Source organism: Neurospora tetraspora (genome assembly GCF_033439725.1).
Source record: "Neurospora tetraspora strain CBS 560.94 chromosome Unknown B0H65scaffold_3, whole genome shotgun sequence".
Classification (NCBI taxonomy): Eukaryota; Fungi; Ascomycota; class Sordariomycetes; order Sordariales; family Sordariaceae; genus Neurospora; species Neurospora tetraspora.
In genome coordinates this window covers 2,067,425-2,094,232 of record NW_026944385.1, presented here as the reverse complement: position 1 = coordinate 2,094,232, position 26,808 = coordinate 2,067,425, and the positions used below count along the sequence as shown (strand labels likewise).

At 30.9% G+C, this 26,808-nt stretch overlaps 1 protein-coding gene and 1 non-coding gene across 2 annotated transcripts; both read right to left on the bottom strand.

The window, feature by feature from the left end:
* Window positions 1-24,077: 24,077 nt before the first annotated feature.
* B0H65DRAFT_t166 lies at window positions 24,078-24,148 on the bottom strand. The gene has a single exon. It is a non-coding gene; the product is annotated as a tRNA-Gly (tRNA).
* Window positions 24,149-24,439: 291 nt separating this feature from the next.
* On the bottom strand, window positions 24,440-26,783 carry B0H65DRAFT_571158 (GMC oxidoreductase-domain-containing protein; the record flags this gene model as incomplete). Its single annotated transcript, XM_062830474.1, is given in 4 exon segments — window positions 24,440-24,460; window positions 24,472-25,125; window positions 25,195-26,341; window positions 26,377-26,783. The coding sequence occupies 4 exon segments, from the start codon at window positions 26,781-26,783 to the stop codon at window positions 24,440-24,442; spliced, it is 2,229 nt and encodes a 742-aa protein (XP_062682944.1).
* Window positions 26,784-26,808: the final 25 nt, after the last annotated feature.

The window sequence follows — 26,808 nt, the reverse complement described above, 5'->3', positions numbered from 1 at the left end:
CAGGTCTACAAAACCGATTGTTGACTAGTGAGGATAGACCAGACGAGTAGACGAACCTCCGAGGCACGAGCGCAAATCATGGCATTGTAAGGCGGTTGGTTGATCTGTCATAACACGAGGTGCTCACAGTTCACATGTACCGGTACCCCGCACGACCTAGTACCTGTGTGGTTGCTGAGTTGAGCTGAGACGTTTGTGTGCGTTCGAGGATATCATGACTGGAGAAACCGGCGTTATGTTGGAAAAGATCGGACCGCAGAACCCCGGACGGTTTCGAAAGCCGAAGGGAAGAATTTTGACGATATGGGGTGGTATGCAGGAGATACCTAAAAAGAGTTGTTCGGATGATACGAAGGCGGGCGGTTGAAGAGAAGAGATTACAGTGGACAGCTCCTCTTATACCGTATAATCTCGGGGCATAGCTTTTTTGTTGGAAGTCCGTGCCCTGGGCCGCCCATTCACCGGCCTTGCCCATTCACTGGGCCGTCCCATTTACCGGCACTCCCTTCCTGGGTATTTAGGCTGCCCTGGTTTCCGTTTCTCCTCTTCCGTTAGACAACTCCAGAATCAAGCCCTTTTCGTTGTCGCCTTTCCAGCCTCCAACATTTTTAGGTTCCCTGGAAATTAGGTATGGTCTGCAAGCATATTGTTCGAATATGTGCATTTTATACCCGAGAAAATAGTGGGGGAGATAGCTTGAGACCCCGGAACACTATAAATTCGGTGCCTTGTCTTTTCCCCCTGTTATTTCTTTCCCCCTTATAACCTTCCCTTGTAATTGAATCCTAATAATCTAGCTATAGTAAAGACGAAGTTAATCCTTGGCGATATCGATTTTGTTTATAAATAAATAAACCCTATAGTATTGAGGCTCTCTCTCTCTAATTCGCTTACCCTATTTATAAATATTATAAATAATTACCTAAATTCCTAGCAACTCGCTGAATATACTAATTACGTTGTCGTCCCGCGAATGCTCTTATTTTCTAACGTACTAGAAGGCCTTACTCTTATAGATATAGATAAACGAACCTACTTTGGTTAGATTTGTAATAGAAGCCATAAAAAGATTGAGCTCGAAGTTAGACTTAAGGGTATTGGTAATGTTTATTGTTATGTGACTAAATTGGGTAAATACTAGTGTAAATAGGATAACCGCTTTAATGTAGTTCGTTAGTAGTAGGAAGTGAAAGGGATTGCTTATATATATATCGATATATCGAGTATACTGGTGACGAGTTTATTAATTTTGACGACGGCGAAGTTAGTAATAATGAGGAGGATAACGAGCTTTAATTTATCTATTATTTAAATTGCTAGTTACTAGCGATATTGCTAGTTGCTAGTATTGGTTATTAATAATAATATAAATTGCTTACTAAATTATTAGTTGCTGGTAAATTAAATTGCTAGTTACTAGTGATAATCTAGATTATTAGTTGCTCCTATTGTTATTATTATTCTTATTATTAGAGTTGTTCATTATATTATTCTATTTATTTAATAAGGCTATTTTTATTCCTTAATATAAGTAATTTACATTGTTTGTACTAGTTTTTTTAATTTTGCCTTTTCAAATTGGTTATAATTAGACTTCGCCCTCTCTTCTATTTATAATTCGAAGGTAACGCTGTCGTTTTTAGTAACGGGAATGGTTTTAAAATTATTAATTCTAATAGTAATATTAATAGCGTCCTCCCAACAATGCTAATTAATAGTATTTCTATTAATCTCTTTAATATTAATTAAGTAATTTTAATTGCTGTTTAGAAGGATACATATATTGTTATTTTTAAAAAATATAATAATTATACCCTTTTTATTAGTTTGTAGCGGTTTCTAGTATTTCAAAATAATGTAAATAATTATAATCCTTTTATTGGAGACGGATTATTATTTACCCGGGTTTTCCTCCTTTTAGTTTTTTACGGCTAATTTTATTTCTTCTTTTAATATTTTTTTAAATAATAAGTTAATGGTTATATTGAGAGGTTGGAGAAGGTTAGTAAAGCTATTAAGAATTATAGTTAGTACTACTTTATAAGGTATTTCGTCTTTGAGTTTATTATGTATTCGCTGGGTATTATAAAATAGGTATATATTTATAATTAATAATAGCTCTTAGTTAAGTTCTCTTACGATAGAGGTAAGTTCGTTATTAAATTAATTAAGTAATAATTATTTGTTTTAATACGCTACTTTATTGAATTGAATTTCGATATTAGGAATATAGAACGGTTATTCTTCTTCTTGTACTTTACCCTCTTTATAAAAGATAATTATAGGTTTAAAACGAGTAATACTATTTATAACAATATATAGAATAAAGGTAGTTTACCGTTTACCTTATTTATTACGGTTAGTCTTGCCCGTAATAGATTTATTGCTTTTTATATAGTAGGTGTAATTATTAAAATATTCAAAAAGGAGGGGGATTTCGTCGAAATTTATAATAGTAGAAGGAAGAAATTTAATATTTGTATTAGGTAAAGTAGGTAAAATAGGTTAGTTATTACACTTAATAAACTTGTAGGTCAAATTAGTTAGCCTCCAATAATCTCTATATTAGGATTGTAGAAGAAGGTAAGTTAAGGTGCCTACGGATAGCGTAAATACATAGGGGACGTTAAGGTAAGGGGAAGACTAAAGATATATTAATAGTTAACCCCGACAATTCTGGAGGCGAGTTCGACCGGTTATTTATATCGTTGCAAATTCTATTTTATAGTAGTTAAATTTGCGACGGTTCCGAACTATTCCGACGCTATATTATAACGCTATACTATACGGATATTAACGCTGCTCAGTATTAGTACGGATTTAATATTTTAATAAATCCTTAGCGATTTAATATAACCCCCCCTCTCCTAAATTTCTATCCTAAAAACCTATAAATACTTTATATTCATAACCTCCTTACCGGCGCCCTTTTATTATTATTCCTCCGTAATCTACTTTCCTAATTAAATATATCATCGCCGAAATGCTACCTTCTCCGGCTCTTCTTATTCCTATACTGGTACTAGCCCGCTATTTAATACCCGTAGATTCTATTTCTCCGCCGGCTTCGATTACCTTCTACCTACCGTCTGTAATTTCTTTATTTTCTACCGGCCGCCGTTTTAGGTTTAAATTAATTACCTTCCGTCTTATTATATTTTATCCCCCTGTTATCGATTTAACACCTATTAATTATTTTTTCGTTCTAAATTATTCTTTCCGCTTTTCTTTTATTCTTTTTTACTACTTTCCCCTATTATTTTCCTTATATTCTATTGTCCCGAATTAACCCGTCTAAGAGTTTTTTAATAACGCCCGTATTTTCGTACTTCGATTATTTACCCCGATTCTACCCTATTTTATACTTTTAATGCTAATTATAAAAACCCCTCTTCATTCTTTTCTTTTCTTCTTCTTCTTCTTCTTCCTCCTTCCTTCGCGCAAATTTGTATACCTACTTATATTACTACTATAACCGCCTTCCTTAGCCCTACTAATTAATATACCCTTTATAATCTAACCCTCTTTATTAAATTTAATTACTCTTAGCCTTAGTAAGCGCTTTTCCCTTCCGCCCTATATTTTTTATATTAATTATTTAATAGCGTTATTTATAATCCGCTTTATATTATCTCTTTTTAGGAAATTATAAATATTATTATTAATTTGCCGCCCAATATTATTAGTACCGCTATAGTTTTAATTATAAATTACTTTATTTATATCTAATAAAATTCATTAAATTTTTATTCCTTTTTTATTAATATTAGTACTAATAAAACTATTTTTTTAAATAACAATACGTATTCGGCGTATTTCGAAATTTTAAACCAGCGCTTTTATAATTTCCCTCTAGTCTTCTATAATTGTATAATCATATTTTAAAAAAAATATAATCGCTATTTACGTAAGAAATATAAATAATATCGCGCTTACCCTTATCATTACTTTTTATAATTCTATTAATACTTTAGTAATTAGAATTTGTATCTTTTACGAACGCTTCTATATTTTTCTTTTAGTACCCTCCGAATTTTATAGCTGCTATTTTAATAAATAAATAGAATACTATAATTTCCGCCGTCTTACTAATAATCGCCATACTAATTAAATTACCCCTACTATTATTCGTACTGTCGATAACGAATAATTCAATATTATAGTTCCTACTTTCTTAATAGTTCTTACTACCCCTATAAATATAATTGGTCTAGCAGATATTTTCTAAATTATAAATTTAATATACGCTAATATTCGCCATTTATTACCCGTCGAAGCGTTCTTTTAACCCTACGATAAGAATATACTAATATTAGTAGTTAATAATATAATAATAAACGAAAGTAAAATTTAAATTTAAATTATCTATTAATAGGCGCGGCGGTTGCGCGCGAGAGTTTAATTTTTAAGAAGATAAATTTAATTCTTATATTAATATACAATTTGAATTCGGATACAAAAATTAAATTAGGCGGTTATTACAATACTTAACCTTCTATTTCTATAATTTTCTAATTTTATTTTATTAATAATATCGTCGTTTAAGGGGAAGAATATTAGTTTAATAAATAATTAATAATTAGATATTAGCGCGCTATTATATCTTTTAGTTTATTATCCTCTATAATTTTTTAGCTAATTCCTCCTCCTTCTACCTACGCGCCATCGCCCGTCTTCTTAATAATTCCCCCAATTCTAATCTAATATCTTGTATATTATAATTATCTTATACTCTATACGTTATAATCGTTTAATACTCTATATATTATAATTAATAATACTCTATAATTATTAATACGTTACAATCGTTAATTACTTTAACCTCCTCTTATTAACCTATTTAATTTACTTTTATCGATTTAATTACCAGGCCCCCTTCGGCTTTCCTCTTCTACAATTCCTTCGCTTTGTATTCTTTTAATAATTCCGGACAATTTAAATCCTTTTATAATATTTATTTATTATCGTTATCCGAATACTCCTTTTATTTTACTTAATACTACTAATTCCCTCCCAACTCTCGATATTTTATAATCGTCTCTACTTTATATTATATAAAATCGTTCTCAATATCTATTATTTTTCCTTACGGTGCTATTACCTTAGGATTATTATAATATAGTTTTAATAAAGCGATAAGGAATACTGAATAAATATAATAATATTCCAGAAGGGTAAAATAATAGGCTATCCTTTTATTACTAACGACCTTAATAATTTAGAAAAGCCCTAAGAATTTATTTATTAATTTAATGCTAGGTCTTCGTTATTTAATATTTTTTATATTAAGGAGGACGTAATTACCGATTTTAAATTCTTTAAGTTTATGTAATTTATTATATTATTTTATATAATCCTTATTAATTTTCTTTAAAGCTTTAACGATAGTAGTTCGTCCTTTAATTAATTTTATAATCCTTTTAGTAATCGTTATAGGAAATATATTTTTATAACTCCGATTTAGATTGGTTAGACTATATAAGTAATAATTGTAGAATAATTCAGATAGTAATTTAGTAATAGTAATATGAAAATAATTATTATAAATCTATTCCGTTATTACTAATTTTTCGGCTTAATTTACTTATTTTAAATTATTATTATAAGGCTAGCCTATAATATAGTTGCACTGCATTGACTATATATGTACCATACTAGAGCTAATACTATAGCCTAGAACTATACACTTACGTACTAATTATATGTTCTAATCACGTACAATCTCACATACGCGCGCACGGACTAATCTACCAAGCTTTCGCCTATATAGCCAATCCTCTACGTATACTTCCTTTTTTCTCTTTCGTATAATAACGTATATTTTACCCTACCCCTAATAATACCCTTTCGCCCTATAATAATTTATTATACCTTATTATTGCGTTGCGCGTACTTATTTAAAGGAAGAATAATTATAATTAATTTCAATTGTTATAACGTTACTAATTTAATATTATTAATTTTAAATTAAAATTTGTCTCTACGCAATTAAAACCCCGCGTTACAATTCTAGCCTCGAACTAAATAACTATTAAGCTGAATATCACTATTAAATAATTCGTACTCTCTTTTCCCTTCTACTTACCCAACGTATTAATTTAGCAATTAATATCCGATATTGTTTTATACGTTGCTCCGGTAATTAATAACTTTTTCGCTATTATTATAGTCGGCGCCCTCGTTACTCTAAACCCGGTTAATTAGGAATATTATTCTAATGTTGTCTAGACTTTCGAATCTTTTAATAATTGAGTAATTTAAATTAATATCGCTACCAAATATATATTTAGCCTCGCTTAATTCCCTATCTTTTAAATAATTTTTAAAGCCCTTAACCGCCTTCTCTATAATAATATTGTTGCTACCCGTATTTAAACCTAAAAAATATAGTAGGAATTCGAAGCTTATAAAGCGAAGTTCGCTACCGCCTAATATAATATTAAATGTCGCAATAATAATATCGCTACAATTTAAACTCAAGCCCTCCTCTACGTGTAAGAGGTAATTAAAAATTATAATAAAATTATTTACAACCTTTATAATAATTACGCCAACGAATTTACTACTATCCGCAATACTTATTCCAACGTTGTTAATACCCTTAATAATAATATCATCGCTTTAAAATAAAAATTTACCAACTTCCGCGCTAACTCTAAGAAAGGGTATAAGAAATAATGTAATAAATATTTAAAGTATATTAATAACCTTCGTTAACGTTTTATCTATCATGGAGCGAGGGTACCGTTAAGTATGAGGTATGATCTTTATTGTTGTACGAGGGAAATAAGAAAGGTATGCGTAGCTAGGGCAGATATAGGGCACGGGTAAGATCTACCTAGCCGGGTGGATCTACCCCATAACTACTGCTAAGGCTAAGCCTAATACTATAGCTATGGCTGCAATTGAGCCGCAGTACTGTAGTGCAGCATTAGCCAATAATATAATTAGTATAGAATATATGATTTAGCCTTATAATACTACCTCCTCTCAAAAGAAGTCCCTGTTTACGAAATCGCTAATTATATATATAGTTTTACCTTTAAATTCTTCAAAGTAGGCTTTCTCGGTTACCCCATAGATATACCCAATTAAATTCCAATAAAATTGCTTAGCGCGCATACTAAAATAGGAAGCTACTTAGCGTTAGGATACCTATTTAAGGGTAAAATACTAACTAAAATATTATTAAATATAACCGTTCTATTAAGACATTTATTATTATACTAAATAGTTTTAAATAATGTTCTAATTGTTTTTATAATTATTACTTTTCCCTTTTATTATCGTTAGCTTCCATAGGGGGTACTATAAGGGCTATATAGTATAACGGCGTACGAGGACGCTTAAAGTGCTACTATTAGTATAAGTATAAATATTATATATTCGAATTGTATTTATATCCCTCTTTTTTCTTTCTTTACTTTATATTCGTAAATATAATTATTAAAAACGTTCTATCCTATTTATACTAACTTTTTATAAATATTATATAATTTTATTCGAATTAGGGAGACTGATTTAGGGAAATTTATTTATAAAAGTCCTATAATGTAATAAGGTAAAAAGATTAAGGTATAATTAAAACGGATTATCCTTAGGAATAAATTTAGGACACTTATTTCTAGAGATTTAGGATAGGGCGTACTTTATAAGTCCTAAATTCTTTTTTAATAAATTTTTATTGATATTTTACTTTTTATTTAATTTTATATTTCGTTGAATTGGTAATACTTTTCATTATTTTAAGGTATTTTTCAGCTTTATTAATTTCTTTTTTAGTTATTCCTACCCTCGTTGTTTTTAATTTAGGCTAGCGGTAGTAGTATATTAAGGTTAGCGTTGTAGAATTTTTAAATAGTATCGTTATATTCTTTTAAATTTTTAACCAGTTGCTAATTCGGTTTACTAATATTTTTCTATTTAACATAATATTATTAGCGGTTATTATTTGCTTTACTATATCCTATAATATCTTCGAATTCTTATTCTTACTATTTTTCGTTCTTATATTTATTGGTTCTAGTTATTACCTGGCCTTTATTTATACGGATATTATTTTTAATTTTATACTAACTGGGTAATCCGGCTATTTTTTAAAGTTTAATTATAGATATATAAAATATTAGGTTAATTTTCATGTTTTTAAGGAACTTTAATTTTACGTAGTAAGAATTTGCTTCGATAATTGTACATAGCCCTTCCCATCCAAGGACCAATTTTATTTAAGGCCTTCCCGTAACGAGGTTCTCAATATTTAATAGAATTTTATTATTAATATAATATTTAGGCTTATTATTATAATTCTTATTCGTATTTATTTTATATTAGTTTTATATTTGTTTAGAGAGCGTAATTACGCTATTTAAAATCGTTTAAAAACGGTTAATAACTTTTCAAGATTTAAAGAACTCTTTTTTTTATACTTTTAATAGGTTAGGAGGATAAAATTTAATTAATTCGGTACTTATATGAAGGTAAAAATTATAATTAGTATAAAAAAGGTTTATACTAATTATTTTGGAAATTGTATTATTATAAGCGAATTTAATTAAAGGTAACTAATCCGCCTAATCGTTTTAGGCCTAATTACGATAGAGTCGGAGGTATTATTCTATTTTAATATTAATCCTTTTAGTCTAATTATTAGTTTAAGAATAGAATACGGATAAAGATTTTATTATAATACCTAACCGTTCGTATAAAATCCTCTAAGTTATTAAAATAAATTATAATCCCCTATTAGAAACGATACTATCTAGTAATCTATAAATACTATAAACCTTTTCAATGAATTTTTCTATTAGTTCGTCCGTTTCTAAGATTTTTATAGGAATATAGTACTTTATTTTAATAAATTAATTAATAATAACTGTTACGTACTTATAAATCCTTCCCCTCCGTATATATGGGGTTATTAAGGTAACGTAATCGATTAAGACTTTTATTTATATTTTGAATAGAACCGGAAGAAGTTTCAAAAATCCCGCAGGTAAATATTTTGATAATTTAATTTTTATATAGGCTAAATAGGCCTTACAAAAGTCCTTAACTAATTAATATATTTTTAATTAATAGTAGAATTTATTAAAAGTTTTATATGTTTTTTTATAGTTCGGGTAACTATTTGGTTTTACCGTATATATTTCGTAAATAAACTACAATTAAGTATCTTTATCATTTAAGTTAATAAGAATTCGTTCTTCTATATCCTTCTACTAATATATACGGCCTTATTTAATTCAATACTCCGCGAAAGCGATTTCTAACTTCTTTTTAACCTTTAGAATCTAACTCTTCTATCCTTTTTTCTATAAATAAAAGATTATTTCTTATATTAGGTTAGATTTAATATAATTATTATTAATTAAATTGTTTATAGATTTTATAATATTAAATTCGTTGAAGTTAAGGTCCTTGATAAACGGGTATAAATATAAAAGAATTTAGTACGATTTATAGGAAATATTTATTTATTTATACTCTACTATAAATAGACCTTCGTACGCTAAATTAAATAAACGTTGTTACAATTATAAAGTATTTTACCGGATGCGTCGAAAACTTTAAAATTGGGTATTATACGACGGCGATTATTACTATTATAATTTATAGCCGAAATTAAGACTAGGAGTTTGAAGGGGGGGTTGTTAGGACTTCCGCTACCACCGCTAGGACTTTTACCGCTGTTACCGCCGGAACTTCCGCTATAACTATTATTAGAATTATTATTATTAAAGTTAAAGCTAGTAAAAACGCTAACGCTATTATTTTTAAATAAGGCTATAAAACTATTGTTATTAATTTATAATTTAGCGACCTAATTCTATAAATAAAGTATTTAAATTTATAATAAAAGTATTTAAGTTTTCAACCCCGTTATTATTAATTATATTGAATATTTCTTTATTATAATTTGCGTATAATTATTCTCTATCTTTATCTTCATTAAATTATTTTTTAGTTTTAAATTTCTATTAAATTACTTCGTTTTAGAGGTTTTTTTAAAAAATTATTTATTAATATAATCCTCCGCTTCCTTATATAAAATCTCTTAATAGTAATATTCTTTAAAATATAAACGGTTTTAGCGATAGTGTCGATCATAGTAATAGAAGTCAGTAATTAGGCGATATAGTTAATATATTAGCGAAATGTAATTAGGTATAAAGTAATAAGGTTGTTAATTAGTAATATATTGTATAAAAAGGATTAAATATAACGACGTATAATATTATTACTATATATACGTAAAGTTATTAGGGCTATTTTATTATTAGTAATTATTTCGTTACTACTGGCCGGGAGAGGATTATTTAATCCTTAAGGAATAAAGTTAGGACTATAGAATTTATAGCGCTAGTGATAATAGTTGGGGGGGTAAAAAACCTTAATTTTATAGGAATTTAGTTCTTATGGAATAGGGTAATTATTAATTATATTGAGAATTGAGATTTAATCAATAAAAATAGAAGTAGCTTTATTTAGGAGATTGGGAAGGTTATTAATAATTATAGACTTAGTATCGGTATCGTTATTATAATAATTAATAATTACTGATTCGGTATCGTTATTATCTTCGGAGCAAGTAAAATAAATATACTTAGGATTAAGGACGTTACTTAACGTTTAATTATTATAATTACGATAATTATAGAATCCGCTCATAAATAAAAATATTAAACGGATAAATATCGTTATTAGATTAATTTTTTATTCTACGAAAGGCGAAAACGTTAAAACCGATCTAAAAATTTAACTACTAGTAAATGACTAAAAAAAGCGTTCGTCGTGATATTTATAATAAGTAAGCGCGTGTAGCACAATATATAAATATAATAAATTATTACGGGGCGAGGGTATTGTTAGGTATAAGGTATAATTTTTATCATTGTACGAGGGAAGTAAGAAAGGTGTACGTAGTTAAGGTAGATATAGGATACGGGTAAAATCTACCTAGCCAGGTGGATTTACCCCGTAACCACTGCTAAGGCTAAGTTTAATGCTATGGCCATAGCTGTAATTGAGCCGTAGTATTACAGTGCAGCATTGGCCAATAACATGACTGGCACAGGGCATATGATCTAGCCCTGTGATATTATCGCTGCTTCTAAAGCCGAATTTATTTCCGAATTTAAAGTTATTCTACCCCCCGACGAAAACCTTAGTAACGACGAGGATCCTAAAACAATAACCTCTATTAATAATAACGGCTATAGGTTGGTATTGTATATTATTATATCTTCCGCTTTCGATAATAAAGGTACTTTTATTAAATAGATTATTAAATATTATATTTAATATTTTTGTATTAAATTAATTTTACTTAATAGATTAAAGACTTTTATTACCGAACGTACTAAATTCTCATTAATCGCCCGCTCTATCGAAAGCCTTCCCTTCGAAACTATTGAAATTAAATTTAAAATAGTCCTCACCAGCGAACCTACCAGATAAAATACTACTTTTAAATTATTTAATAAGTTTAATAAAAATATAATAATATTAATGTCGTTATTTACTTTTACTGTAAGTTAGAGGAGTTGAAAATAACTAGAGGAATAAAGTAGTAAAATTTCGAAGAGAAGTTCACCTTCCTTATCGATTATTGCAATTTCGACAACAATATAAAAATTTACTATTTATATTAGAAGATTAGCGAGCGTATCCGTATTACCTTTATTTATTAAAGCAATTAATTTATTAATAATAAATACGAAGAATAGCTTATTAAGGCCTATAGTTTAGCCAAAAACCTAGAGGATAAAGATTGGCGCAAAAAGAATACTAACCCCTTCTATAAGACCGGCACTACTACTAGTACTAACGCCTCCATTCCTAAACCCAATATTAACTAAAATAGTAACGCTATAGACTTTAACACTATATCCGCTTCTAATATCTAATTCTCTCGTATAATTAATAATAAAGTTTTTAAATTCGGTATAAAAAATAAAATATATACCCGCTATAATAAGAAGGGTTATTTTTTGACTAAATACTATTCGCGTATTAATTTTAAAAAAGAGGTTAAACTCTCCAATTATAATAAGAATAAAAATAAGAATAAGAATAATAATAATAATAATAATAATAATAATAATAGCGGTAATAACGGCTAGTAATCTACTTAAAGTTAATATAATTATAATTCATAATATCTCTACAATAGCGGTAGCTACTAAGTTAACGCTATAAGTACTACTCCCCTTATAAGTATATTAATAAGCACTCTAGCTCCTAATACCCCCAACCCCAGCGATTACTACCACCTAGTCCCTGTATACTAACTTAACTTCATAAGTCCTATTATAAGCAACGAAAATAATTCCGTTTACAATTAGGGAAATATATAGCCTCCTAATTAAATTGTACTTAGAAGTACTAATTTATAGGATAAGGAAGAGGAAAATAGGAGCCTATCTTTATATAATTAAATATTATTAAAATAAATAGATTTTAATAAATAGCCGTTACAAATATTTTAATTTATTAAATCTTTCCATTTACCTTTCCTATACATTATATAAATTATATTATTCTACCCTTATTAATAATAATTATATTATTTTTAATTTTATTTACTGCTATTTCGTTTATCGCTATTAGCCCCCCTATTTCAAGCTAATAACCCCCAAACTTCTCTATTTCGCTAATAGTTACGCTAAGGGTAATATTACCTACTTCTTTAAATTAACAATATAAGTAGGTATTTATTGTAAAGTTATCGACCTATTTATTTATAATTTAATAGAGGATAACTCTATTATTTTAAATTACCCTTAATTAATTTACGATATTCCTAATATCGATTAGCTTAGCAATTCCCTTCGTTTTAGCCCTGCCTATAAATAATATATTTATTTCCTTTATAGAACTCTAATTTACTTTCGGTACGCCCTACTAGCCGGATAATATATTCTTTCAACGCCCTTAAAGACGGTTAATACGCGCCTTGCGTATAGGAAGCCTTCTTATAAAGAAATTTCTGACGAAAAAGAACCGGAATTACTATAATTAAAGTTTATATATTGCCTTTTAATTTCTGTAATTGTAAAGAGAGTTGCTTATTAACGATTTAATCATTTTAAAAACTGGGTTGCTAACCGGCTAGGGATTATATTTATTAGTAAAACTCTTAGTAGTCCGGATTAAGTACTTATATTTTCCGCCCTACCGTCCTAAACCGGCCCCCGCATTTCCTTAATTCCTTATCGGATAATTAGAAGAATTTGTATTAATAACGTTAATTACTATATATCGATTAAATTTTATAGTATTCCTAAAGGTCTTATCAACCCTAACAATATTAAGGAACTATCTGTATTAAATTTTAATTAGTTAGCCGAAAAACATAAGTTACAAATTATCTGTACAATACGAACTAATATAGAAGAGGGTATTAAAAGAATAGTTGAAGAGGATTAAGTAGAGGAAGAAGGAGGAACCTTAAATTTTAAAAATATTAATAGCGGTTTAATAGAGAATATAATTAAGAAAGTATTAGAAGTGAAAGGTTAGGAGTATAAACGATTCTTTAATAGTTATTTCTACTAATAAATCGATATTTTAGCTAGCAAGGGAAATAAGGATATATTTTATATAATAAAGGTAGCTAACTTTATTTATTTTACTGGTAAGGAAGAAAACTTTCCCTATTGCGAAAAGGTTATTAACGATTACTTTATAACTAATAATATTTCTATTAATAAAATTATATTAGAACATATTATTAAATTTTACGAGAAAGCTGATAAACCCCCTAAGACCGACGCCTAAATTTAAACTAAATTCTTTAAATAATACTAGTATTATATTAGTATGTTTAAATAAAAAGGCGTTGAAGTCTTTCCTCCTATTCGATCTTATAATTTTAAATTTAAATTCCGCTTAGGAGCTATGCTGCCCGCTTCGCGCGGCCGCGCTTTTAACCCCGATAAATTTAATATTATTAAAATATAAATCAATAATAATTTTAAGAAGAAATTTATTAAACCTTTCTAACCCGAAGTATCGTTATTAATATTATTTATTAAGAAGCTAAGTAGTAAAGTAAGCATTTATATTAACTATAGAAGTATTAATAATATTATCTTTCAATTTCACTACCTTTTATTATTAATTAAAAAAAACTTTCGATATAACTTACCGCACTAAAATTTTTACTAAATTCGATATAATCGCTACCTTTAACCGTATTCGCATTAAACGAAATTATAAATAAATAACCGCTTTCATTATACAATTTAATCTATTTAAATCTTTAATAATACCTTTTAACTTACAAAGCGCCCTAAAAGCTTTCTAAAATTATATTAATAATATCCTTTATAACGTCTTTAATATTTATATTACTATTTACTTCGATAATATTTGTATTTATTCAATAATATACGAAACTATAAATACTATATTAATAATATATTTAATAGATTTAGTTAGGCGGGCCTTGATATTAATATCGATAAGTACGAATTCTATATAATACGTTTAAAGTATTTAAGTTTAATTATTACGCCGGACGGTATCGAAATAAATTTAGAGAAAATTAAAATAATTACGGAATAGTAGGCCTCCGAATCTAAGAAGTCCCTATAGTCCTTTTTAAACTTCGTAAACTTCTATAAGTATTTTATAAAAGATTTTTCGATTATAGCGACCGTACTTTACGAATTTATTAAGAGAAATACTACGTAAATTTAAAATAACGCCTATTAACGATTTTTCAAAGTATTAAAGAAGCCTTTTATAGAAAAACTTATACTTAAAAATTATAATTAAATTAAGAAGACGGTCGTAAAGATAAATACCTCCAATTAGGTTATAGGAGGCACCCTCTCCTAATATAGAGACGACGGAATCTTTTACCTAATAGCTTACTTTTTAATAAAATATACGTCCTAAAAATATAATTATAATATTCATAATAAAGACTTGATCGCTATTATTAAAATATTAGAAGAATAGAGGCTAAAATCCGAAGGGGCTTAATAACCTTTTAATATTCGAATAAATTATGGGGATCTATAAACTCTTATAATTAATAAGTAATTTACTTAACGCTATATATAATAATTTCAATTCCTATCCTATTTTAACTTCCTGATTAAATATATACTAAGTTCTAAAAACCTCCGCCCGGACGCGCTAAGCTACAAACTAAACGACCGCCCTGATAATACGGAAGATAATAAATTTGTAGTACGTAAGAAGGTTCTATTAGACCCCTTATAATTTAAATACAATTCCCTTTCCGAAGAAGACCCCGCTATTAATTTTTTCCTATACTTATTAAATATAAATAACTTTAATAATAAATCGACTAATAATTTAATCCGGGCAAGTTACGAAACTTTTATATTTTTATAAAAATTAATCTCTTATTTAATAAACTAAGTAAAGTGCTAGTAGCTATTGATAATTAAGAGGGTTTTCTATTGTACTTTCTTAGAATATTATATCGTTAATAATATTACGAAATAGCGGGATAGAATTATTATTGACCCTTATAATAAAAAGTTTTAATTCTAATTAATTGATTGTTAATACAATACCTTAAGCGTAGGCTACCCTAATTGTAACGCTACGTACGAATTTTTATAACGCGAATTTTATTAAAAAGTATATATAATCATATAAAGATCTTTTATAAGGGATATCTTCCTTATATAAAAACTAAATTAATTAAATAAAGTTCCGCTAGTTATTTTAAACCTGTAGCTGTATCCTTAATGCTATAGAAGGACGTTATAATCGATTACGTTACCCTGTTATTAAAAAGTACTTACTTCGGCTAGACTTTTAAATATATTACTATTATCGTCGACCGCCTAATTAAAATATAATACTATATTCTAATTATAACCCTAGAAGCCAAAGAGTTCGTAGATCGCTTTATAAATTATATTTATTCGATTTACAATTTAATAATTACCGTCCTATCCGATAGAAATATTTAATTTATATTGCATTTCTAATTTACCCTTTATAAAAAATTATCTATTATTCGTAAATCAATTTCCGCTTTCTACCCTCAAATTAATATTTAGACCGAATGAATTAACGTTAAGATAGAATAATCCTTATAATTCTATATTAATTAAATATAAACGGATTAAGCAAAGTAGTTACTAATTGCAATTAATAACGTTGTATTCTTGTTAATAAGTATTTGCCTTTTCTTCATTAATTATAATTATTATTTATAAATAGGTATTAAATTTTGTATATTACCCCCCCTAAATTTATTGCCGGCTTAACTAAAAGAATATTATAAAGTTTTTAAATTAATAGACCGTTTTTAAAAGATTTAAAACTTCGTAATTTAATAAACTCGCCGTACTTAAAAACAATATAAAAATAACGCTAATAGGAAACGTATCGACTTCCCTAAGTATTATCTAAGCGATATAGTTTTATTAAATGTAATAAATTTTGTTAATAGCCGCCTATTCTTAAAATTTTATTTTCGATAGGAAGGCCCCTTCCGCATTATACGAATTGAAAGCTATATAGTATATCTTATACTCCCAACGAATATAAAATATTTATTAACATTCTATATATTTATAATATAACTATAAATCGGAAGAGGCCTCCCTAACTAAAATACGTTGTTAAATATAAAAGTAAATGACGGCTGTATAATAATTAAGACGGATAATTATAAGGAATAAAAAGAATAGGACTTCGAGAAGATTATCGACTACGTTTAATTTAGTAGTAATTTTTATTAATACTATTATGTAAAGTAGAAGGGTAATAACTAACCGATTTAGGAGCTTAAAGATTATATTATCGACTACGAAGAAATATTCTAACGCTTCTATAATGAATCCCCTAATTTACTTATACTCCCGGATATTTAGGATATATTAGTATTTTGAGCCCCGGCCGTTATTTAAAATAACCCGGCGCTAATAACGGCACCGGCTACTCTAAAGCCCCCGCGGCGGCGCTCCGCCCGCCTCGTTTAACGAAAAATTACCGCCGCTGTAACTATACTAATATTACGCTTATTTGACGGCATTCCAAATAAATACGAAATTAAGGGCTTAGAGATAGCCTTCGCGAGAATTTTAAAAAGGCTAGTAAATATTTAATTTAAGTATATACCAAAAGCTCATTTCGTAGATTATAACGAGGAGGGTTTAGAAGTCGACCCGGGTATATTATTAAGGGAGTTGACGATAGAGGAGAGGGTTTAAATGGAATTATTAAAGTAATAAATGTATTATTTTATATATATATAGATTTTTTAATTTTATGAACTTCTTTTAAGAGGGGATAGTACTATAGGGTTAGCTTATAATATAATTATATTGTATTGACCATATATATGCTATACTAGAGCTAGTACTATAGCTTATAACTATATATTTACGTATTGGTTATATATTCTAATTCTGTGTAGTTTTACGTACGCACGTACGGACTGGTCTGCTAGGTTCTCGCCTATATAGCTAGTCTTCTACGCATACTTCCTTTTCTCTCCTTCGTACAATAACGTATATCTTACCCTACCCCCAACGGTACCCTCTCGCCCCGTGATAATTATAGAAGATCTGTAGGTATAATTCTAAATTTTAATTCTATTATTCTATTTATTCGTCCGTTTACGGTTATTAAATAATATTTAATCGGTATTAAATATTTAATAATTCGCGATGAATTTTCTAAAAGTTATTTATAAAAAGGCTCCCTCTATTAAATATAATAGAATTTAGGAGCCCGAACGGTTAGAATATAATTTATTAAGATAAATATACGAATTGCTATATGGTAATTATCTTCTATATTGGGATATAGAATGCGAATTTAATAAAACGGTCGACGATAATTAGAATAGTATCATAAGTTCGATTAGATATAAGGTTATAAAATTTGGGTAGGCCTGTAATAAAATTATAAAAGATATTTTACTATAGTATTATTAGAATAGGTAATGATGCGAAGATCCTATATAATTTATAATTCTAAGGTTTAGCTTTTTAATATATTAGATATTAGCGGATATAAGCTTCTACGTCGGCGGCGATAATAGCCTAGTAATAGTATTAATTAATCTTTTTAAACGTTTTTCGTTATTTCAAATATCCGGCTATAATATTATTATAATAAGTATAAAAGAATTCCGACCGTATATTCTCCGGTACGTAAATTTAGTAATAATAATATAGTATTCCATTTTCTCTTATCTTTTAATTTTCTATTCTCTGACTTCTCCCCAATTCTTTTTATACTTCTTCCAATATAAAAGGATTTAATCTTTATATTTCTAATAATTATTAATTTAATAAAAGAAATTATTTACCTTCCTTTTATACTTTTATAATTATTACGTATATTCTTATACGATTAACGACGACATTATTTACCCTTCCTTTATAATTTACAGCAGTTTCGTTTATAAATTATATTATCTTTTTTAGTATTTTTTCGTCTTTATTTAAACCCTTATACTCCTTAAATAATTTTTTATTTTCCCTAATACTATATTTTTTATATTCCCTTTCCTAATTATCGTCCTCCCAATCCAATTTTTAAACTAATTTATTTTTTCTATCATCTTCGTACTATTTTCTCTTTTCCGCTGCCGCCTTTTATATTTTTTAACCGATTAATAATATTTTCTTTATATTACCGTCTAATATAATTCCGTTCCGTATCGCCTTTCCCTTCTCTTCGCCTTCCTTAATAATTTATATTAAAGGATAATCTTCTTTAATTACTTTAATAACTTTGTATAATTATAGCTTGAATAATAACCCGTTCGCTGGATTAAATCGTTTTATTTAATATTTAATACCGAGATTATATATTACTAATTCTAACGTTTACTAATTTTATTGTGCGCTAATCCTATCCTTACTTTTAAAATATTAAAAGTTTAAATAATTTATAATAATAAAGAAAAATTAATTAATATATAATAAATATTATTTCTATACCTTTAGCGCGCTTATAATTATTAATAATTCGCTATCGTTAATATTATAATGTATTTCCTTTAGAGATTTTTTACGAGAAAAGAATATAATAGGGTACTAATATATTTTCTATAATTACGTTAATACTTCGCTAATTATGAAATTAGACGTATTTGTTTTTATTCAAATTAATAAGGAAGGATTAAAGTGCTATAATATCAGTACTTCCTAAAATAGTTATTTGAACTCTCCGAACGCTACTTTAACCGGTTTTAATAATTTGAATAATTTCCATTTTTTTCCCTTTAATAAATCCGTTAATAGAATTGTAATTTTAGAGTAGAATATTATAAACCGTCGATAGAATCTTATAAACCTTAAGAAAATTTAGATATTGTAAATATTTTTCGGAGCTTCCTAATCCGTAATTGCTATAACCCTTTCCGGATTTATTAAAATACTCTTAAGTAAAACTATGTAATTTAAAAACGAAACCCTCTTAATATAAAATTTATATTTACTTAAGTTAATATATAGGTTATGCTTATATAAACGTTAGCGAATTTCTTTAATATGTTTATAATAATTTCTTTTATTTTTACTATATATTATTATATTATGAAAATAAACGATATAAATAATATTAATTAAGCCCGCCAATATATTATTAATATACGTTTAACAAATAGTAAGAGTTTTAATTAATTCTATTAATATAATTAAGAATTTATAGTACCTATATTTTATACGAAATGCTATTTTCTTTTTACTCTCCTATTTAATCCGAATATAATAATATACGTCCTTGAAATCTAATTTTATAAAAATCTTTATTAACAATAATTAATCTAAAAAATTTAATAAAAGGCAACGCTATATAGTTCTTCTTTATTACCTCATTAAATATATAGTAATCGATATATAATTTTAATTTACTTCCTTTTTTCGGAATAAAAATAATAGGAGCCTTTGCCGGGCTAATAGATAGACAAATTTATTCCTTATATAACGTTTCCGCTAATTATTCCTAGAGTACTTCTAATTCTTTAATATTAAACGTATAAATAGGGCCTTAAGAAGCAGACTTTCCTTCGATTAAATTGATATAATATTTTAAATAGTTATATTATACTAGGAGTATAGCCAATATTTTAAATATTTATTAAAATTCTTTATATTTTAGAGGGATTATCGGTTCGGCGGCGATTATTTCCTTCTTTTCGGGTTCGGCGACGGGCGGCTTTAGAACTATTAATTCTATTAAGGGTTCCAACGGTGGGTAAATTCCGTTTAACGTAACCTTAAAAATTTTAAATGGTATATCCGGAGATATATTAAAGGATATAAAAGTAAGTATATTAGAAGGAATATTAAGGGAATTTAGGATATTTAATAAGGTTGAAAATTCTATACGTAAGAATAGGAGAACTTTGAAAGGGATAGTCGAATATAATAAAAGATTAAAACTATTAATAGATTTTAATATTTCTTTCAGGTTTAAAATAAGGATTAAATTTTATTACGGACTGTAGAAAAGTATTATAACTTTATAAATATTTTTGGTCGGCTCTTTATTCCTCTTTAAATTTTATATTTTAATCCGAAGTTAGAACTTCTTCTAACGCTAATCGATTTCAAAATTATACTCATATAACTAAAAGTAACTGAAGATAATATTTATATTAAAGGAATTGATAATTATAAATATAATCCTTTTCTTCCGTTTAATATTATAAGAATTATATATTTTAATAAAATAAGTAATCGAATTATATGTAGGAATAGGTTAAAATATGAAATTAATGAAACAGTAATTTACTAATTCTATTTTAGCGTCCGACGGAAGTAAATACTTTTTAATAAAATTTAATTCCGCACTAAAATCTATTAAATTTTAAATTTCCCGCTAATTTCTATATATTTTTATTAATAACTATATATTTAAATATAATTATAATATATTTATATTTCCTTAGGCCGAAGTAATTATAATTTTTATTAGTATTACCGGCTTAATATTCGCGCCTTAAATTAGAGTATTATAGGGAATAGGGTATTAATACAATATATAGCCTAACTTACTATAATTATAATAAGTATATTTAATATAAGAAAATATTAAATCTTTAAATGTATTATATTTATAGTAAATATTACGTAGTTTTATTACCCAGTATTAGCCGTACGTATATTTAAATTAATTATAATAATAATAAATAATATTAAGATTGGTAGAGACCGTAGGAAAAGGACGAAAGAAATTACTAAGATTAGGACTAAATATAGGAATAGAAATAAGAGTAGGGGTAGGAAGAAAAGAGGGAAATGATAAGTAAGAATATAATATTTAAAGGCGCTAATACTATATTATTAATTTTAAAGTTTTTAAATTTTATATTTATTTTATATAGGCTACCGCTTTAATTAATATATTAATATTATTAGCTAATAAAACGCTCTTACGTAAATAAGGACGTAAATAATTTATTCATTATAGGATGCGCGGATATTCTAATTATTTGTAGGATAAATTGAGTATTTTAGTATAGAAACGGTCGTAGAACGTGCGAATAGTTTCGGTAGTACTTTATTATATACGTTTAAAATTAGTAAAGGCGGAGTATTTAATACTTTAGGTATTACCGTTATATTCCTTCTTTAGAAAAATACGTAGGTCTTTCTAAATAGAAATGTTATAGATAGGGTTATAATCGATTTTTTTTTTGAAGGTTGTAATATATTTAATTTATATATTTTTAAAATTACTTTCGATATAGTTAACGGCGAAAAAAAGGGGTATCCGGGGGTATTCGAAATAGTAATTATCGATATTAAAAAAGAAATTATATACTTAGGAGGAGTTCTTATTAGTGAATTTAGAAATATTAAATTTATGGCAATATTTAAATGAAATAATAAATTACGTCGGTTAGGTAAATATAAAAATAATAGGCACTATAATTTAAGAAGCAATAATAAGAATAAAGAAGGTTGAGAAATACGCTTATTTATAGAAGAAATGATTTTAATAGCGGAATCCGAAAGGAATAGAAGGGTAATTATCGAATTAATTTTATTCTAGTAAATCGACGAAACTATTCTAATTATAAAAGTATATATAGGATAAGAGGTAAATTAAAAATAATTTAATAACTATTACGTAAAATTCGAAAAGTTTTTACTTTTATATTATAATATTATTTTCTAAGTAATAGAAGGGATTATACGAAGCGTACGAGAGGGTAAAGGAATAGTCGCTATCCGAACTATTATTATCTATTTTTTCGATAATTAGTTAACGATATTAGAATGAAAAAAAAAGCTTTTATTAAAGAATATTATTAGTTGCGGCAAGAAGGGTAATAAATAATTTTTACATACCGGAGGTAAAGGGAGGGATGTTTTGGGCGGTCCGAGAGACGGATCGTCCGCTATATATTTATATTCTATTAGTAACGGCTCAATTCCCGTAAGAAGAGCTATTAACGTATTAGGATCGTAGAAGAAGGTAAATTAAAGTGCCTATAGATAGCGTAAATATATAGGGGACGTTAAAGTAGGACGAGGATTAAAAATATATTAATAATTAACCTTGATAATTTTAGAGGCGAATTCGACCGGCTATTTATATTATTATAAACTCTATCCTATAGTAGTTAAGTCTACGACGGCTCCGAGCCGTTCTAACGCCACACTACGGCGCTATATTGTGCGGACATCGGCGCTCCTCAGTACTAGTACGGGTCCAACGCCTGACAGGTCCCTAGCGACCTGATACTTTAGGTCGTCTCCGAAATTCCCTAAATCTTCGCCGATAATATCTAGGTCTTCTCCGATAATTTTTTTTATAGGGAGAATAGATCTATTATTATATAAATATATAAATTTACTTTAAAAATGAGTTTACTTTAGTAAACAATTTAATTGGTAATCGTTAAAACTAATGAGTAATCGTCTTATTCGTTATATAATAACGAAATAAAAACTTGTTAAACTAGTTACGAAAAAAGTACTACTCTCTTAACTATACTTCCTCCGGATAAATCGTAATATATAGAGTAATAAATTCTCAGCGGAACTATACTATTATAATTAGAATATTATTTTATTTAGCAAATTAGGACTTTTTATATAATTAGTTTTCGAACTCTAGCTATAGAGGTTTATCCTTTCGAACGATACGAAATAATATTTTATTTCGCCTCTCCTACCAATTTTATATAGTACTAAATAGTATCCTAAACTCTCTGGCGGCTTCGTATACGTAGATATTGCGGTGCCCGTCGACGGCGTAGTCTTCATTATAATTATTAAAGCTACTACGACGGCGGTAGCGTTGGCTATTCTCATTATTAATAGGTACTTTAATTTAGGCAAAGTACATTAAGACTTACTTAAGCTATTAGTATTAACTCCGCTAACGACGCTACAATATAACCTTATTAACCTAGATTTTAAATTCGTCGGTATAGTACCGTTTAACCCTTATCTTAACCCTACCCTTATAGTACCTTCCCTTTACAACCCTTACGCTATACAATTTTAGTTTAGGACCAAGGTACTATTCAACACATTATTAACTTAATAAAAGTAATAGGGGACGAATTAGGGAAATTAGGGGAAGAGGAATATTAGGAGCGGTACTAGGCGAGCTAGAGGTGTCCGGGCTAAGGGTACTAATTATACTAGGATTTCTAATTGTACTAATTATACTAAGATTACTAGTACTAGTACTAGGGGTAATACTACCTCAGGCACCTCTCACTCCTAAATCCCAATATCCGTATTAAAATAGAATGTCCCAACACGTAAATCTATCTTTACATTCAACACTAGAAAATATTACGATATCGACGACGGCGAATTCCATAGAGGGTAAGAGAACGAGAGAACGTTACAGTAGAAGGTTACAGGGCAAAAAAAAGGTTCTAGAGGGTAGGGACATTAAGAATCACGGTCTTGCATAGAATTTCTAGTGGGCATGAATGTTGCAATATGCTTGCAGACCATGCCTGATTTCCAGGGAACCTAAAAAGCTATGCCCCGAGATTATACGGTATGTTGAGCAGCACCGCACCTTCTCTGCGGCGTGCATAGATTGAAGAGGCAGGAACTCGACGACAGGGAAAAAAAAAATGGAAAAAATACTGCGCCAGCCGCGAATCGAACGCGGGGCCCATCGATGGCAACGATGGATTTTACCACTAAACCACTGGCGCTTTCAATGAGTGAACGCGTTAAAACATTAGCTTATGATTGTACGGGCATGACTCCCAACTCTCGGCAAAAACCCAAGTTTCCCCCATTCTCCAATCCTCCCTCCAATCTTCTCAATCTCACAATCTCACAATCTTGCCATCACATCGCCTCCCGCCCGAACAGCCACGCCCTCATCCACCAACTCCTTGCACATCCCCTGCGCAATCCAGTCCGAAATCGCCATATTCGTAATCATGGGATTCACACCACTCGCGCTCGGGAACACGCTCGCGTCCGCCACGTACAGGCCCTCAGTACCCCACACCCTTCCCCTCGGGTCAACCACGCCTTCGCTCGCCGTCGCGCCCATGCGGCAGGTTCCCATCTGATGGGCTGACGCGAACGTTGTCGCGGGCGGCTTGTTGCCGTGGGCCTTGAGGTCGTCAAGCCAGGCGAGGAATGCCGGGTCGGTGATGGCTTTGTCCATGTCGGTGAGGGAGTCGCTAGAGCTAGGCGACGACGTTGGGGAGGTAGTAGAAGACCGAATGAAGGGCCGGAAGCCGGGGAGCGACGGATGGATCTCCTTCGCGCCTTGAACGTAAAGGATCTTGCACAGGGCGACGGTTCCCACCAGGAGGTTGCCCCTGTCATATTCCGAGGGCGTGTACACGACCTGGGGAGTTCCGATCTCGGGATCGCGGTAGATGTGCCCGCTGTCGCGGTCGCGAGCAATGCTGAAGTAGGTATTGAGGTGCCGGTACTTGGCTGCCAGGAGCTTGTAGTCGAGTCCGGAAGCCCAGGGGAGGAAGGTGAGGGCGAAGACGGGAAGCATGCAGAGGGCTTCGATCCTGATGCCGTGACCTTTGCCGTCGAGGTTCTCGAAACTGTTGACCACGGACGTGAGACAGCCACCTTCCCAGGGCTTGGTCTCGTGCTCAAACACAGCCGTGACAAAGCTGCATGGATGCAGCTTCAAGTTCTTCCCAAGATGAGGGTTCTGTTCCCAAAGTCAGTATCACCGGTCCCTTCTCACCCTCCGATTCTCTCCCGAGCGGAATTCACTTACCGAAATCCCACTATTCATCAACACCACCGGGCTCCAAAGCGCACCAGCACTAACAACCACCTTCTTCGCCTTCACCACCACCTTAACACTCTTCCCACCTCCCCCAGGGCCAGCCGGTAAAGTCCACGTCCCACTCACCCCCACCGCCACCTTCTTCCCCTTCCTCCCCTCCCTCTTCTTCCCAAACAGAACCCTATCAACCTTCATCCCCTGCACAAACTTCACCTCCCCCCTCCTCCTTGCCTCCGGAAACCACCCATTAACCGGCCCCATCTTCTCCCCCCTCCAGCACCCCATCCCACAATGTCCATCCTCATGCGCCTCCCCCCTACAATTCTGCGGCACCGTCCTCGCCTGATACCCAAGTTTCCTCGCCCCCTCCAACAACACCTTATTCCCATGATTCGGCACCACTTTTTGGTCTGAAACGCCCATGACCCCCCACACACGATCAAGACAAGCCTGGAACGCCTCGGTCTCGAAAAACGGCAGCTTCCGGTCCTGCGCCCATTCTTTCCGCACAAAGTGCTGCGTTTGCAGGCTCGCGCTCCAGTTGACCGTGCCGCCGCCGCCGAAACACGCGCCCGCCGTGACCGTGATGCTGCCGTCTTCGGTCTCGATCACCCCGCCGCCTTCCATCAGCGACGAGAGCCCGACCTCTTGTGAGAGCGGGAAGTGGGAGGCGTCGAAGTGGCGGCCCTTTTCGAGGACCAGGACGCGTAGGTTGCGGCCGAAGGTGCTGGCTAGTCGGTGCGTGACGACGCCGGCGCCGCAGCCGGAGCCGATGATGACTATGTCGGTGTCGATTTCGATGGTGCCGGCCTTGCTGCCGGGAGATGAAGAGGCAGACGAGAAGTCGAGGAATTCGTAGGGAAAGGAAGCGTTGGCGACCCAGGAGGGAGGGGTGGTGGGGAAGCCGGTTAGAGGTGAGTGGTAAGCGCTCGTGCGGGCGTGGACGAGCTTGCCGACGCTGGTGAAGGTATTGAAGAGTCCCCGGAGAGCGTAGAGGGCGCTGGTGCGCCAGGAGTGCAGGATCTTGGTGCGGTCCGAGATGGAGAGCGAGGAGAGAGGGGTGATGTAGCCGGTTAGGAGGAGACTGCCGCCGCGGGTGCTGTAGTGGTAACCGTAGTCTCTGTCAGCGAACCGTCTACTTGTAGCTGATGTAAGGTGAGTGTCTCTTACCCCAGAAGCGACAAAACCATCTCCAACTTCCGCTTTTTGGCCGGCGGGATGTTTGAGAGGATGTTTTTGAGCACCGTCTCAAGCACTGGATTCTCCGATGGCCTCTCAGCAAGGTAGGCCTCGAACAGGTCTTGCTGCTTCAGCCCGTCTTCTGATGGGGCGGCATACTGCCTCAACGATGCCAATGAAGCTTCGTACTCTTCCTTGGAGAGGTTGACAGTTGAACCCTTTGCATGGTCGGTCAAGTTAGACGGAAGAGAGTCTGTTCGCTGAACCGAGGGGGCAACAGCGTCCATGATAGCCATCAGTGTCTTCCAGGTCTCCGGGCTGACTGGATCACCAGCAAGCGGCGGGAAGTCCACCCGCTTTGGCATCGTGAGAGTGGAAACAGCAGTTTCAGACGCCATTCTGACTGTTGTCCTGTTGAACGAG